General features: G+C 31.6%; 2 protein-coding genes across 2 annotated transcripts; both read right to left on the reverse strand.

Moving 5' to 3' along the window:
- Positions 1–5,242: 5,242 nt before the first annotated feature.
- LOC121203587 (ethylene-responsive transcription factor RAP2-12) lies at positions 5,243–8,522 on the reverse strand. Its single transcript, XM_041096255.1, has 2 exons — positions 8,036–8,522; positions 5,243–6,356 (listed from the first exon to the last, which is right to left on the reverse strand). Exons 1-2 carry the CDS (start codon positions 8,328–8,330, stop codon positions 5,461–5,463), a joined length of 1,191 nt encoding a protein of 396 aa, XP_040952189.1. The 5' UTR covers positions 8,331–8,522; the 3' UTR covers positions 5,243–5,460.
- Positions 8,523–11,021: 2,499 nt separating this feature from the next.
- Positions 11,022–14,718, reverse strand: LOC121218669 (translation initiation factor eIF-2B subunit alpha). The gene is made up of 5 exons (XM_041096256.1): positions 14,162–14,718; positions 12,568–12,720; positions 11,955–12,096; positions 11,581–11,822; positions 11,022–11,462 (listed from the first exon to the last, which is right to left on the reverse strand). The coding sequence occupies exons 1-5, from the start codon at positions 14,624–14,626 to the stop codon at positions 11,256–11,258; spliced, it is 1,209 nt and encodes a 402-aa protein (XP_040952190.1). The 5' UTR covers positions 14,627–14,718; the 3' UTR covers positions 11,022–11,255.
- Between the last annotated feature and the right edge of the window lie 1,468 nt (positions 14,719–16,186).

Below are 16,186 nucleotides of genomic sequence, written 5' to 3' on the forward strand. Positions count from 1 at the left end.
TTTTATATCCATTTTATATATCCTTTAAAAATATCACTTTTATATATATATATATATATATACTATTAATAAAATCTCTGAATGAGTTGGTCAGAGTTTAAATGTATAAATGAAATTTTAATTTGATTCAATCATACATATTTAAAGAAATAAATACATCAATTTATTTTTATATTGAATAAATTAATTACTTACGTATGCAATATGTAAAAACAAAATGATGTTATGTAAGTAATTGCGTTAATAGTTTGTGAGACTTGGATCAAATCAAAATATTTTATTGTATAAAATTACACATTAGACTAAAGTTCATGTCTAATTTTGAGATTTATCCCTTTAATAAAATTTTATATACTACAAATATAATATATACTTGTAACGGGATGAACTGGACAAAATATATTTGAATTAGATTTTGAATGAACCGTTCAGAACCAATTAAGTTGGGCCAAAAACCGATTGAATTAATTTTATTTTATTTTTTTTAAAATTTATGACTTTTAAATAATTAATTTAACTAGAACCCGGACTGATCAATTTAATTGGAACCAATAATTTAAATGATTCAACTACTACTGTTATAAAAAACTTGATTTCTTTTATGGATTAGGATCCTCTCCATTACTTTTTTACCAAATGAGAAATGGTTGACCATTTTTAATTATTAAATATAAATATTTTTTTCGAAGTTATTAAATATAAAATTGTTATTTCATCAGGTATTAACAAATATAAACATATTTTTTTCGAAAGCAACAAAACATATTAAACTATAAAAATATTTACCTTATTATTTAATTACATAAAAGTTATTTATTTAAAAAATTAGAAGTACAAAAGTACCCTCATAAAAAGCAATAAAAATAAATATTAAATAAAAAAATATCACCCAAATTTTAATATAAAATCATAAACTACATACATTCTTCATATATTTTTCTCTCTCGTGTTAAATAAGGTAATCTTCAAAACACTAAGCTTAATTTGAAGATTTCTACTTGATTTTGAGTTATCTGCTTCACTTTCATATTTTATTTTATGTTTTCATTTTTGCTGCTTGTAACTCTCTCTCCTTGTGGTTAAGTTTTTTCTTATCATGACTGTTTACTCCACTGCCGTTTGAAACCCTAAATGGTATTTTTGGAGTTTTGTGTAAATTTTTTTGTACTTGAAGTTGACCGGGGTTTCTGTTGTTTTCGCTTTCATCTAATTAATTACCAATTTGTGATCATCTGGATGAATGAATATGTCGTGCTTTTGATAATATTCACTCTTGTAGAATTCTGATTGGGTCAAATCAAAATTTCCTGTATAAAATTACACATTAGACCAAAATTAACGTATAATTTTGAAATTTATTCCTTTAATAAAATTTTATATACTACAAATATAATATATACTTGTAACGGGATAAACTAGCCAATATATATTTGAATTGGATTTTGAATGAACCATTCAAATGTACTAATATTGAATGTAATATTCAATATACTATGATGTTAACAGCAATATTAGTACTATGGACAGTACTGTCACATAAAATTTTATTACACATGAAAAATATATAAGCTTATGTAAAATTAATGAATCAGTACTCCTCAATAATATTTATACACTAATGCAATTTTAAAATTGTGGCTTCTGTTTCTCCCTCTTCACAACCAGCTGCAAGTTCTTCAGAGAAGCTGGGCAAAGCATTGTTGAAGTGGCCTCTTGCTGTATCAATAACATTTATGAAGCCAATATCCTCTTCTCTATGACTGCCAACACCATCAGTTTCCACCACTTTATAACCAGCGAGAGCCACCTCTGGAGGACCAGGAAAACTTTCTGCCATCTCTTTAGCACTTTGAGAATCTTCTATAAGCTTTGATATCCATTCCATGCTCCACTCCTCCATCTCTTTAGGACCTGTAGAATCTTCACTAGGCTTTGGTAACAATTCAATGTTCATCTCTTTAGCACTTGTAGAATCTTCTGTAGGATATGTTAGGAATTCAGTGTTCAGCTCCATATTCATTCCCATCCTGTTGGCAATAGTCGAATCATCTAAAACCTTTGGTAGCAATTCAACTCCCACCTCAGAATTATAAGATACAGGAGCAGTCATCTCTTTAGCACTTGTAGAATCTTCTGTAGGATATGGTAGCAATTCAGTGTTCAGCTCCATATTCATACCGATCCTGTTGGCAATAGTCGAATCATCTAAAACCTTTGGTAGCAATTCAACTCCCACCTCAGAATTATAAGATACAGGAGCACTCATTTCTTTAGCACTTGTAGAATCTTCTGTAGGATATGGTAGGAATTCAGTGTTCAGCTCCATATTCATACCCATCCTGTTGGCAATGGTCCAATCATCTAAAACCTTTGGTAGCAATTCAACTCCCACCTCAGAATTATAAGATACAGGAGCAGTAGGATTTTCCAGCTTCAAACGCTTCGGCAAAGGTTGCATGGCTTCTGAACTACCATATGTGGGCTGGCCAGAGTCTCCACTACCTCCTACATGTTCAAAGTCAGGATGGAATGTATCGACGACAGCACTATACCCAACAGTGTTGCAAATGTCACATCTAGCATCATGACAGCCGTCATAATGGGATGCAAGTGAGAAGAATTTGGTGCATCTACAGGCATATCGACAGCAGACAGTCGAATGCAAATAGTTCGCAAAACAAGCCGGAGCGTCATTCCCCGAAACTGCCGCTGAATTCTTGCACTGGATATAAGCAAGTAAAACCTTCCGTTGGATAGCTCGATTACCGATTATTACCATCTGCCTGCGATTCTTGTAAAGGAAGCGGAGGAAGATAACCATGACTCGCAGCTTGTTCATTTACGGGACAAAATGATTGATTCTGTCCGGCCAAAGGAACTCTAGCATCAGCCACGGATGCGTCATAATATGTCGAATTCGACATTCTCGATCCCACGCGAAGCCATCTATTAGGAACCATCTCACCCCCAACTTACAGCCCTAGTCGAAGTACTCCTTATTTTGAATCAGAATTCTAAGCAAAAGAATATTACGAAAAATATTAGATATTCATTAATGTGATCATAAAAATGGTAATTAGATGAAAGCAAAAACAATGAAATCCTAATTAACTTAAAGCATAAAGAAATTTACACAAAACCTTAAAAATGTCATTTAGGGTTTCAAATGACGGTGGAGTAAGAACATAACAGAAATCAAATATAAAAGTGAAGCAGATAACTCAAAATCTCATTACTCAATTAGAAATCTTCAAGTTAAGTTTAGTATTTCAAAGATTACCTTCTTTATGAGATAAGAGAAAATAGGAGAGAGAAATATGAGTTAATTGAATCAAATTTAGTAGTTTATGATTTTATGTTAGAATTTGGGGTCATATTTTCTCATTTAATATTTATTTATATTTTTATGAGGTTACTTTTGTAATTATAATTTTTTGAATAAATAAATTTTATATAACTAAATAATAATTTAAATGTTTTATACAATAATTTCAAAAAGAAGAAGTTTATATTTAATAATTAAAAATGGTCGATCATTTCTCATTTTGGTAAAAGAGTAACAGAGAGGATCTCAATCCATAAAAGAATTCAAGTTTTTAGTAACGGTAGTCATTTAAATTATTGGTTCCAATTCAATTGATCGGTTCGTTTCTAATTAAATTAATTATTTAAAAGTCATAAAAAATTTTAAAAAAATAGAGAAATTTAATTCAATCGATTTTTAGTCTAACTTAACAGGTTTCAAACGGTTCATTCAAAATCCGATTCAAATATATATTGGTCAGTTCATCTCGTAACAAGTATATTATATTTGTAGTATATAAAATTTTATTAAAGCAATAAATCTCAAAATTATACATGAACTTTGGTCTAATGTGCAATTAAAGGGAAAGTATGAATATTAATTTTTAAAAATTAAATATTTTGTATACTTTCAAAAGAAATTTAAATAGTATGTAAAAAAATATTATAAGTATTATTTTGTTAATTATCTATTTAAAATATTATTTTTAATTACAAATTTAAAAATATTTATTATTTTATTTTTTACTATATATCATTAATTCCGTTTAAGGATAAATTAGACACTTTATATGTACTCCTTATCTATTCTTTAATAGCATTCTAATCAACCAAACAATGCATCAGTATTTTTTACGGAATTAGCCTGTAATGACTATTTAAAGAATAGGCCTTACAGCCAACCGAACAATTGAATAGTGTTGCCGTGTTGAATAAGGTAGGAATGGCTATCTTATTCATGTAAACCAAATTTTGTAAACATTATCGAATCGAACTCAAACTTAGAGTTGAATTTGATTACCCTAATATTATCTAAATTGAATGGGTAATTTAGATCCTAAGTCACTAAACAACAATTTTCATGTAGGTCGCAATACTTTAATTCATAAATTATATCATTGGAATTTCATACATATTCAACCTCTTTTTTAATGGGAAAATCCGAATTATTTAATGGAATTGGCATTAGTGACTTAATTTGTTCATAATTTATTATTTAATTATGTAAAAGGTTTAATACCCATCTGAAATTTGTGACCTCAAATGTAGATTACCCTTAAACCACATTATTGAATTAATGTCCAAATCACCAATTTAATTATAAAACCACAAAAAAATACATCATTTTTTAATAAAATGATTGAAAATTATAAATTCGAAATTACAAAAGTCATGTGATTTTTTTTTTGTGTGGCCAAAATATGCTTTTATGTCTTTGACACTTACTATATTAGACTTTGAAAATGATACATTATTTAAAACTTGATAAAAATAGAGACGATGTATAAATATATCAAAATTTATATATCAACAACGTGCCTGAGCCAAAAAAAACATACACCCCAATGTAAGAGAAAACTCGATCCGACCCGAATCTGAACTCGGCCCAACCCAACCTAAATTGGCTACTTATGGTTTAAGCACTGAGCACGAAAATAACCCAAACCGAAATGACTCGAACCAATGTGAAGACAAAATAACCTGACCTCAAAAACTTGATTGCCAAACTAAAATGACCCACACCCAACCCAAATAGATCATTTATGGTTAAGGCCTAAACCCGAAAATGACCTAAACCAAAAGCCGATTTGATCTGACCCAGATTAACTCGATCCAAAACCAACCCAACCAGCTCGATCAACACTCGAATGTGTAGTCACAAGATCATTACACTTTAAGGATAAAAACCTAACTTTATAAAAAATATGCAAGAAACAAATAGCACAAGGTTAAACATTCATAGGAGTTTCAAAATTTCATCATAAATCACACATAATCAATGTTCTAAGTTCTAACAGTCACTTGAAATTTAAATTCGAATTTTTCGATGTTAGAGATATCAAAATAGAAACAATAGTCAAGCAGTTGCCAGAGGGTCGAAACTCGCTAACACGATGCCTTATTTACGGAAACGGATAATAAGTAAGGAGAGTTTGTTCAGAAAACACCTCCATCTATGGAAGGGAAGTCATCAAAGCTCCAAAAACCCATTTCGTTTCCGCCATCCTGAGTTGCATCTCCATTAAGGAAGTCATCGATCGAAACATTCCAGTTCTCGTCAATAAATGGTGTCTGAAAGTAGTTCACATGATTGTCCATAGCTAATAGCTCATCGGATAAACTCTTTACCGAATTGTCTCCTCCAGTAGGCATGACATTATTCGAGCTTGGTTTCAACTTCTTTGTAGGGTTTGCGTTGTCCAGAAACTCGTTGACCTCTAGAGTTGGTTCAAGAGAAGATGATATTTCAGGAGTCTTGGCACCCTGTTCTCCCCAGACAAGGTCGGAACTGTCAAAGTTGTTACTTCCCTGGTCTGAGTTAAAATACAAAGCGGTATTCTCAGGTTCAGCAAAGGGTTTTAACCCATCATCTACAGCAGCTCTAACAGGGTCTGCATATGCAAACTGATCCATTAGTGACTTCTCTTCTATGAAACCCATGGTATCATAATAGCCCTGCTCATGTTTGTTTGAGTAACTGAAATCTGGGTTGAGACTTGATTGAACAGAACTCAAATTTGACCCAGAAAGAGGTTTCTGGGAATTCATTTTAGCAGCATTCTTTGGAGAGGTACGTGGAGTCTCATCAGGGAAGTTCACCTTTGCTTTCTTACCCCGAATTCTCAGTGCCTCAGCATCATAAGCTCGTGCAGCTTCCTCAGCGGTATTAAAAGTTCCAAGCCACACCCTAACCCCTTTCCTTGGATCACGGATCTCAGCAGCCCATTTACCCCATGGACGCTGGCGAATTCCGCGATACTGGTTCTTCCTCTTTCTTTTTGCAGATTTCTCAGCTTGACCATTGAATTCCACAGATTTTATGGAGTTTGAACCTTCAATATATATATTTAAAAAATCATTATATAACATTAAATCAATGAAAATGTATAAACCACTAAATCACTTTCACCAAGCAATAAAAGAAAATTTATCAATTTCACCATTTGGACATTAGAAAACATGACCCTTCTAAGCTATGTTACTCAGACGCAAGTGCGAGTGTATGATTTAGGTATGTGTTTTTCTAAATTTATCTACGTATTTAAAGCATCCTTAACAGATCAGATCCCTATTCAAAAAAGTGAATAACCGGAGCAAACTTATTATGATTTCAAATATCAATAGACAAAAAGGAAAGTAGAAATATAAGAACCATACTGATTAAAAGTTAATCTTAACAAATTGTACGTAACAGGAAAGATCCTTTTAAGCTATGTTACTTGGACGCAAGTGTCCCATTTAGGTATGTGTTCAATACAGATATGGTTAGGTTTTTCTAAATTTATCCATGTAAATTGAAGCATCCTTAAAAGATCAGATCCTTACATCCAAATGTTGAACATGAGTACTTCAAAAAAGTGAATAATCGGAGCATCATAGACTCTACGTATTATGGTTTCAAACATCAATAGACAAAAGGAAAGCAGAAATATAAGAACCATACTGACTAAAAGTTAATTTGAACAAATTTGTACGTGACCTGAAAGATTCCAAACAAATAATTTACACAAAATGATGTCAAAAAGGATTGAACAACATAAATTACAATTCCCTATATTAAATTCTCAAGGAAAGATGAAAAGAGAAACAAATGATCTTAACATAAAAATATGCATTGATGCACCTAAAAATGATCATGAGTGCTTACCTATAAATCAGATCATATGTGCTTAACTATGTTATACGAGACTCCCCGTTTTCCACGAGTAATACATATTCAGACTCCGGTTACACAACTCTCCAATAATATGAAAAAGCTTCAAAAAAATTATGCATAGGCGTGCTGTACACACAGAACGATGACTCGACACTCACCCGAGTTTTTGTTCGAGTAACATAGATGCTTACATAAAAGCTCAACATTATTAGTTACTGCAGATCATTACTTGTCTTTTTTTCTAGACAATTTCCAGCTAATAATCAAATCTTTAAGGGCATGAGGGACATTATCAAATAAATAAAAGCATATAAATAGAGAAGGAAAAAGGGAAATGAAAAAAGAAGAAGCAAAAGCTTATATATTTACAACTGAAAAAGAATCCATTGTTTTTTAAAGAAAAATATTAGTAAAATTTAAGAATATTAGTCAATGCATTCAAAAGGCCTAGTTCAATCTTCAAACAATAAAACAATCCAGGTAAATTTAATAATTATTCAACAAATTTTTTTTAAAAAAAAAAAGTAAAATTCATGTAATCCAATATTACCCAATGACCTAACCCAAATAAACCTTCAAAGTTTTCCTGGAAAGTTCACAATAAATTAACTAATTTTGACCCCAAAAATTTACATATTTTGCAAAAAAAAAAAGGAATAAATTATTAGTGTCATTATTAATATTTTACCATGATAAACAGCAGTAGCCGATGATCTAACACATATGAACCTTCAAAAATTTTCTCCAAAATCAAAGAGAAGAAAAATCGCAATAAATTTAATTTTAACCCAGAAAGTCACATTTTTTGCAAAAACAAAAGGGATAAATTATTAGTATTATTAATAATATTTTTACCATGAGAAACAGCAGGAGAGGGTTTCTTTGTAGCAGAGAAAGCAAAGGACTTAACATCAGCCAAAACATCATCAACATCATCATCGAAGTCATCAACATCAGAATCCTCATCCTTAAACACCTGAAAATCAGCCTCGAAGTCATCTTCAAAGCCGACCGCCGGCTTCTTCGAGTGCTTTCTACCCGACCACTTTTTAGAGCAGGATTTTTTCAGATCCGGCCACAAATAATTCGCCGTCACCAGTCGCGACCGCGCAGGCGGAATGAAATCGGAGATAATCGCACCTCCACACATGGCGAATTGGATTTAAAGTATGGGATTTACGAGATTTTTTAGAGAAATTTAGACGCAAAATTAATTTTTTTCTTAATTGCAAATTTTTCTTTTGGTGATTGGTTTTTGTAGGCGGTGAAACTGAAACGAGGGTATTATTATTATTATTATTATTATTATTATTATTATAGGGGTTTTAGAGTGGGTTGGTGGCCGCAATGGCCGTAAAAATCGCTGATTTTGTTTGTTATCATGTGGTTTTATTGCGCTTTCAATCCCTCTATTTTTTTCATACTTTTAAAACTGTTTTTTCTCTTGGGTAAACTACATAAGTAGTCACCCAACTATGATTTATTTCTTTTTTCTTCACCCAACAATGATAAGTTACAAAATTGTCACCCGACGATTAGAAATTTTCTTTTTGGATCACCTAACTATGAAAAGTTACAATATAATCACTTAATTATTCAATTTTGTCTCTTTTGTCACCCAATTATCTTGGGTTTTTTGGTGTTTTCATTTTTATGTTAGCCAGTTGGATGACCAAAAAAGATAAATTTGAATGGTTGAATGACCATTTTATAACTTTTTATAGTTGGGTGATCAAAAAAGAAAAAAATCATAGTTGGGTAATCGTGTTATAACTTTTCATAATTGAGTAACATCTACTGAAGTTTATAGAATTATCAGAATTATTAGAGCTACTACTACTATCTATGGTGTCATAGTTTAACATATAATGATAATTAAATAATACAAACAGGTCTTTATGTTTTTCATAAAGTTATTCAATTAGTTTTAGATATTCTATTCTTTCATTTTTATCATATGTTTTAGTGAATTTATTCTTCCAATGTTCTATAAGTTGTTTATAGGATTGGAAATCATATTTTTGTTTATAAGTATATTTTCTTTTCTGTTTTTCGATTTTTTGTCTTTTATTTTTGGAAGATGATTCTTTAGAGGAAGTGTCTTATTCTTCTAACAAGGCTAATATTATGTTACTATTTCCATAATATAAAGGTCTTAGGTCTATTTTCTGTTATATATTTTTAATAATAAGAACTTGTTCTAATTTATTATTAACTTCAGATAAGATATCTTTAGATTCGTTGTTCAAATCTAATTCTGTAACTTTCCCTAAATTGTTTATTTGTTGTTCTATTTTGCTTGCTTTATTATATAACTTATGAAAATATATAGAAGTAATATATATTAAACTATTAAAACCCTTACTAAGTGATGAAATATTGTTTTCATTCTTAGAGTCAATGCATAGCATGAATGCAAATTTTATAGACAATCAGTTTCTTTTATGAAATTTATCTTAGGTACCTAAATCCGTCTGTTATCTTTATATTTTCTTACTTTAAAATTTTCTAAAACTAACTTCGATGCCTTTCTTAGGCTTCCTTTCTTTCTATTTATAGGAGAAATTCTGAACTTTGTTTATTTTCTTTGAATCTCGTACAGTTTTTTCTGATAAGGATCATATCTCTTTATTGATTTGATGATTTTTTTTATCTTGATGTGATTGCTTTCACGTTGCTTCCTTTTTTTGTTTGGACATAGATCTGGTTACTTTCTCACGTTACTTCCTTTTTTTAATTCTTGAAATTTGATATTAATCAAATCAATCTCTCTTAATAAATAAGGTAATTTAATTATTGCCAATTTTAAAAGTAAGAAATACAAACAATAATTCACAACTTTTAGTTTTTTCGTCGATTTATCCCACTTTGGGTTGGTATAATAACAAGTTTAATATTCAATGTTTACAAATTCTATCATTTTCATCATGACTCTAGAAATTTCAACAAATGTAGTGCTCATTAGATACCAACAAATTTAGAATCAAGATCAAATTGACAGAATATGCAAATGTTCAGAGTTAAATTTTTAAAAATTAAGACAAACTTAACAAAATATTTAAACATTGAGAGCTGTCGTAACCGATCGAAAGCAAGATAAATTGACAAAAGAGGTGAACACCATGAATAATTATCCTTAATAGCTCACTTTTGAAATTGAAAATAGATTAATATATGAATAATTATTTTGAAAAATATTTGAGCCTAATCCAACATGATACGTTATGAGCTCTAAACTTGACAATTAAATTAAGTCTATTTTATTGTACAATATTCAAACAATCAAACCAATAGTTGAATTGATCAAACTTGATCAATTTAACTGCTATATCAACAATAATAAAATAAATAATTAAACTTTTAAAAAATGAAAATATTATTAAACCGATTACTAGTTTTTGTCATAATTTTTTATTTTTATCAATGTCATATAGATTTCAATTCAATTGGTTCAACCCCTTTGTCTGAATTAATATACTAGTCATTCAGTTGATCCGACCAACCAATCTAATCATGTTCCAAAAACACTCTACACATCATCAAATATTGATAGAATGCAAATCCAAAAACAAAAATGAATCTCCTTGCCAAATTTAAGTACCAAAGTGAACAAAAAGAACACAAATACAAAAGTAAACCTAATTGACATATTCAAAACAAAAAATTATATTATCCCTAAATCAACAAATAAAAATTTTATAAACGAATTCAACATTTGTTTTTTGTTTCAATTTTCGTTTTCGGGTTCAATCCCATTGTTCTTAACCCAACCAATTCAATTCCAACAACAGCGCATAATAGATGATTACACTACAAACAATGCTTGTGCTTTACCTTTTCATTGAGCTTTAATTTTTCATTCATTCCATGTAATAAAAAATGGCAATCTTTGCATTCTTCAAAATGTTGTGTATATACACACACACATATATATAAATATAGTTTATTTTTTCCTAAACCAGATGCATGTCATGCAAACTAAGTGATCAAATCAGATTGAAACGAATTTTATAGCATTACTCTCACTTACTGCATATGGACCTAAACCGTAAGGAGCTTCGTCTGCAATTCGACACTATAAATATAGCTGAATAAGCTCATCGCTAACGACAGAAGGAGTAAGCACACCTAAATCTGTAAAGAGTAGAGTCAGATATTGAGGAGGCGTGTAATCTCGAGCAGATTTTTCGACCTCGACCTTTGATGGAATAGGTACCCCGAAATCAATAGTGCGCAAGGCAGGACCCATATCCTTTTGGTCCAACGGATAAAGACGGGCAAACTGCAAAAGAAAATAATCAATTCGATATTTGATTCCTTCTTAGGTTTGTTGTCTATATGTAATTTCCTAGTTCAGGTACTGCCGAGAAAACAAGAAAAAGAAATGAAGTTTTGATTACCTTGTAGCTTTCGGCGGCCACATAAACAGGTTTATTCATGCTATGTGAGACCAACGCAATCTGGTATGTTCCCATCATATTTATAATACCCCCACTTTCAACAACTCCATCAGCTCCAACAAGTACCATGTCTACCTCGTCCATTGTATATGCCACAGCCGAGTCTATTAGAAGCTTTACGGGGACATCAAGCTTGGCCAGCTCATTAGATAAGCGTAATCCTGTTCTGTCGGGCCTTCCTTCTGCATTGACAGCATGGATAAAAGGTAAGACGGACTATTACATAATCGCATCATAAACATATGCAAAAAAGCTGACTCCTTTTACAATGACAGCACATTTGACTTAGTCCTGAGGTATGTAGAAAGTCAAACCTGTGCAGAAAACTCGAAAGTGTTTCTTGTTTTCCGCGGCTGTCTTCAATACTTCTAGGACAACTCTAGAGAAACCGTGTACCAAAATGGTACAACCATCGAATATAAAATCTTGACTTAGCATTGCAATAATCCGACGTGCCTGCAAATTTTTGGCAATAATGTCTTCAGGACAGGAATGATCGAAGTATAATTTATGTGAACAACATGGCAATGAAGGGTAAAAGTATCATGAAAGCCTTTATACTAGGAGTAAGATTGCATTTTGCCTCTACTAAAAAAATCAGCAAATTAATCCTCATACATTAGACCAAATAGCAAACTGGTCTTTCTATTCTACTGTTAAAAACTGATCCCTATACGTCAAAATGAGGTACATGTAGCATGCCACGTGCAATTGTTTGGTTATTCCGTTAATTATACCAGTTTTTAACAGCAGAAATGGATAAAATTTTTAATAGCAAGGACCGGTTTGCTCTTTAATCTAACATACATGGAGTAATTTGCTCATTTTTTGAGTAAAGGGGGCAAAATGCAATCCGGTTCCTAATAGAGGAACCTTCATGGTACTTTTACCAGTAATGAAGTGGTTAGCCACGATTATTTGAAATACCTTGTAAGATATTTCCCCAAACTTCTCTGCACGTTCAATCAACCGATACCTAGCTGAATTAAAGTCCTCATACTCTAAAGCTGATGTTCGAGTCACATATCGCATGAAGAGATCGCAACCTGCTGTCAAAGAGATTGAGGTCGCGTCCCATGCCTGGAAAGCAAACATCGGGTGAGCAGTGATGCAAACGAAGATACATTTAAACATCAAACTAAATGAAAATGGTTAGCAGATGGCAATTTAAATTTCTCAAGATTAAGTCAGGCAAAAACCGAGCACAATTTGACATTAACTGGGGTAACTTCTACATGTTACCCTCTAACATGCAATGGCAACGGATAAGGACAAAGCATCTTGTATATTTATCATGCCACCCAATCTTTTCGCTCAAAACCATTATATCATCTTGCCAAGCACCTAATAACTTATCCTTTAAACATTTCAGACATGTTTTCTCATAAATAAACAAATGCTAAACATATAGAAGTAACATAAAAGGATTGCATTCAGGCTCCATCTTTTACGAGTTACATGAACGTTCTTTTGACAAAAAGCATAATATACATATCAAACCAGACTGAAAAACTGAAGCTTATTGCCAATGACTTATGATCCCAGACACCTAAGGACAAGTATGGCTTTATATCAGGATACCTAAGCAATTTATAAACATACTTTCAATAAACAATGTCCACGGGAAACTCAAGAACAAACTCAGAATATGTACTGCAAAAAGCAGCACTATTAGGTTTCTACAATCATAAAGGCATTAGCATTTAATCACATCAATGTCCTCCATAGCAATACCATCAACATTAGACATGGAAAATTAACTTCTGCCTTTACAGAGCAGCGATGAGTGAAAATTGTTCGCCGGTTATTATGTACAATTACATAAAAATCATCATTGGAACTCTCATATAGTTTAGCTTGAACACGACTCGTGTGAGTAACTTAAAACCACGATGCTCCAAATCTTTACTTTTTCCTGAAATACGTGTTTCTGAGGCATATTCAGAAATGGGGAATACCATCCTCCAAAGACACAGGAAATCTTGGAAATTTTTGAAAGTATCTGTGTTGGACACATATTCATATCTTACAAGTACAGTAAATCAAAGTACCAAAACATGTTCGAACAACCACGGAGTAGAATAAGCTGTTATATAAAAAAACAGATTAAAAACTGAAACAATCAAGACTAGAGCCGACTAAACGGACTAACACTCACTAATGGCAACAGCACATGGTTGCTTGGAGAACCGCCCATATAATTACGCATTATGGGTCTCGAATCTGGCACTTAGGACATAGGACCTCCGCCTTTGCCAATTGTGCCAGGGCCTCATTAGCTTTAGTAAGCCGGTACTTAAATACACATGATTCTATAAAGATACAAATGTATCCCCATTGAAAATGAACTAACATGTGCTACTAAAAGATCAATAGAAGTATGATAAATGAAATAAATTTTAGTATTTCACTAACTTTCACAGTATAATCTATCAGTCACTATCAAAGCAATGAAAAATTACTAACATAAAAGGCAAATATTCGGAAAAAAAAAAGCAAAATAAAAAACTAAATGGCTCACTTTAAGCGAATCAGAAGCCTTTTTAAGCTCAATTTCAAGTTCCATCATGGTAGTAGCTTGGCTAGCCCTAATAACAGCAGCGAGAGCGCGAATAGCCGCCACAGCCTCCGCCAAATCCGGCTGTTTCCTCCAGCTATTGAACTCATCAATGACGCTAAAAGTCTTATTATCCCCACCAGTTCCTCCACCAGTCGGAGCGACTCTTCCGTCACTTCCCGACGAGACATCGTCGTTGGTCTGGAGGCTAACGGCAGCCTGGGCCTGGGACAGCCAATCGCTCGTTACGACGGCGTGGTGGGCGGCGCGGGTCTGGTAATAGGCGGAAATGTCAGGTTTAGGGTTTTGGAGAGAATCGGCCATGGAAGGAGGTGGAGATGAGAGCAAAAGCGATTCAGGATTTGGGGGATAGCTGGTGTTTTGCTCTTGCTGTCTGTCGAGAATAAAAGAAGCAGATCTCCACCACATTTAATGAATTTTTTTTATGTGATTCGAGTGTCACTTTCTCGGGAAAAATATTAAGGAATGTGAAGGAAAATAACAAAGGCAAGGTTCCTTGTTTAGCGCTAACAGAGAGAGATTAAGATTATAAATAATGAAATTAATAATTAATTAATCGAAATCAGGCTCTCATATTTATGGCAATAAATAATTAATTATATGTACCAAAGAAAATATTTATATATTTCTAAAAAATAAAATAATTATATAATATGATTATTATTAAATAGCTTAGATTTTAATTTTTTTTAATTATAAAAATATAAAATAATCAAGATTGTGAAATCATACTGGAATATATATCTTAATTTAATTTATTTATATTTATATTCTAAAAATTTACTACAAAATTTGAATATATTAAAAATTTTAAAAATAAATAATAATTTTAAATATTAAGAATAATTTTAAAAACTATTTATAATATTTATTTCCATAAATAATTTTTCATTAAAATTATGGGCCTGTATTAATTTAATACGTAAAATCCTTTTTCACTTATAAATTTAAATATGCTACCTAGAATTATTTGTAAAAATCTTGTAATATATATAATATAAGTATAATTTGATTACTGGTTAAGTTTTAACTCAATTAGCGATAAAATTATCATCGAGACCTTATATATTTTTATTCAAAATTTTGATAATTTAGTCATTGTACGTTAGATCAAATAACAAACTAATCATTTCTGTTAAAATTTTTATCTATTTCTACTATTTAAAATTGGTGTGGTTGATAGAATAACTAGACAAATACATGTGGCACACCACATATATCTCACTCTGAGTTCCGATGTACAATGACTGTTTTTTAACAGAATGACTAATTTACTCTTTAATTTAACATACATTAATTAATTTACCCATTTTTTGAGAAAAAAAATACAATTAGACTCCCAATACAATAACATCCATAGTACTTTTAACTAAATTAGTATTATAATATTGTTATTGTTATTCCGTAGTGCTAAGAGTTGTTAGTGTCTAAAGTGTCATATGTTCAAAGTCAATAAACCACTCAATGGGTTGGTATTATCTACAAGTTGACCCGAGGCTTTATCCTGACTCTAATGAAAGATTGAATATCTAAAAGGATCATATGTGACGTAGGTTCACAAAACGGGAGCACTTCATCAAATCAGACAATGCATGGTGCATGACCACCTACCAAAAAATATATAAACATATGCACTTAATAGAGTTTGAACCCAAGCACTTAAATGGCATCAATAACATTTATGGTACCACTTTATCAAAGCCTATCAAGCACAACTTCTCATGTTCCTTTGATAGGTGACCACGTGCCTCACACAAGATTCGATTTGGTGACGTACTCCCATTCTATGAACTTGTCCCAAGTGACATTTCTAAAATCTTAGACTCTCATCAAGGTCGGAAGAGAAAATTTCAGTTCAACCTAAGAACAATACCAACCTATTGATGAGTTGGTGAACACCAAACAAATAACACTTCAAAAGACTTATTCGAAAAGAGTTGATTTTTCCAAACAATTATAGCCCTAGAA

The sequence above is a fragment of the Gossypium hirsutum genome, chromosome D06, assembly GCF_007990345.1.
Source record: "Gossypium hirsutum isolate 1008001.06 chromosome D06, Gossypium_hirsutum_v2.1, whole genome shotgun sequence".
In the NCBI taxonomy this organism is placed as follows: domain Eukaryota; kingdom Viridiplantae; phylum Streptophyta; class Magnoliopsida; order Malvales; family Malvaceae; genus Gossypium; species Gossypium hirsutum.

Bases quoted from the DNA above. Each gene is read 5' to 3' on its own strand.
- LOC121218669 (XM_041096256.1), bottom strand. From the start codon at position 14,626: ATGTGGTGGAGATCTGCTTCTTTTATTCTCGACAGACAGCAAGAGCAA. The intron at 12,721-14,161 runs GTGAGCCATTTA...TTTGCTTTCCAG, and splicing joins AGGCTTCTGATTCGCTTAAA to GCATGGGACGCGACCTCAAT. The intron at 11,823-11,954 runs GTTTGACTTTCT...CTGTCAATGCAG, and splicing joins CTTTCGAGTTTTCTGCACAG to AAGGAAGGCCCGACAGAACA.
- LOC121203587 (XM_041096255.1), bottom strand. From the start codon at position 8,330: ATGTGTGGAGGTGCGATTATCTCCGATTTCATTCCGCCTGCGCGGTCG. The intron at 6,357-8,035 runs GTAAAAATATTA...TATATATTGAAG, and splicing joins CTCTCCTGCTGTTTCTCATG to GTTCAAACTCCATAAAATCT.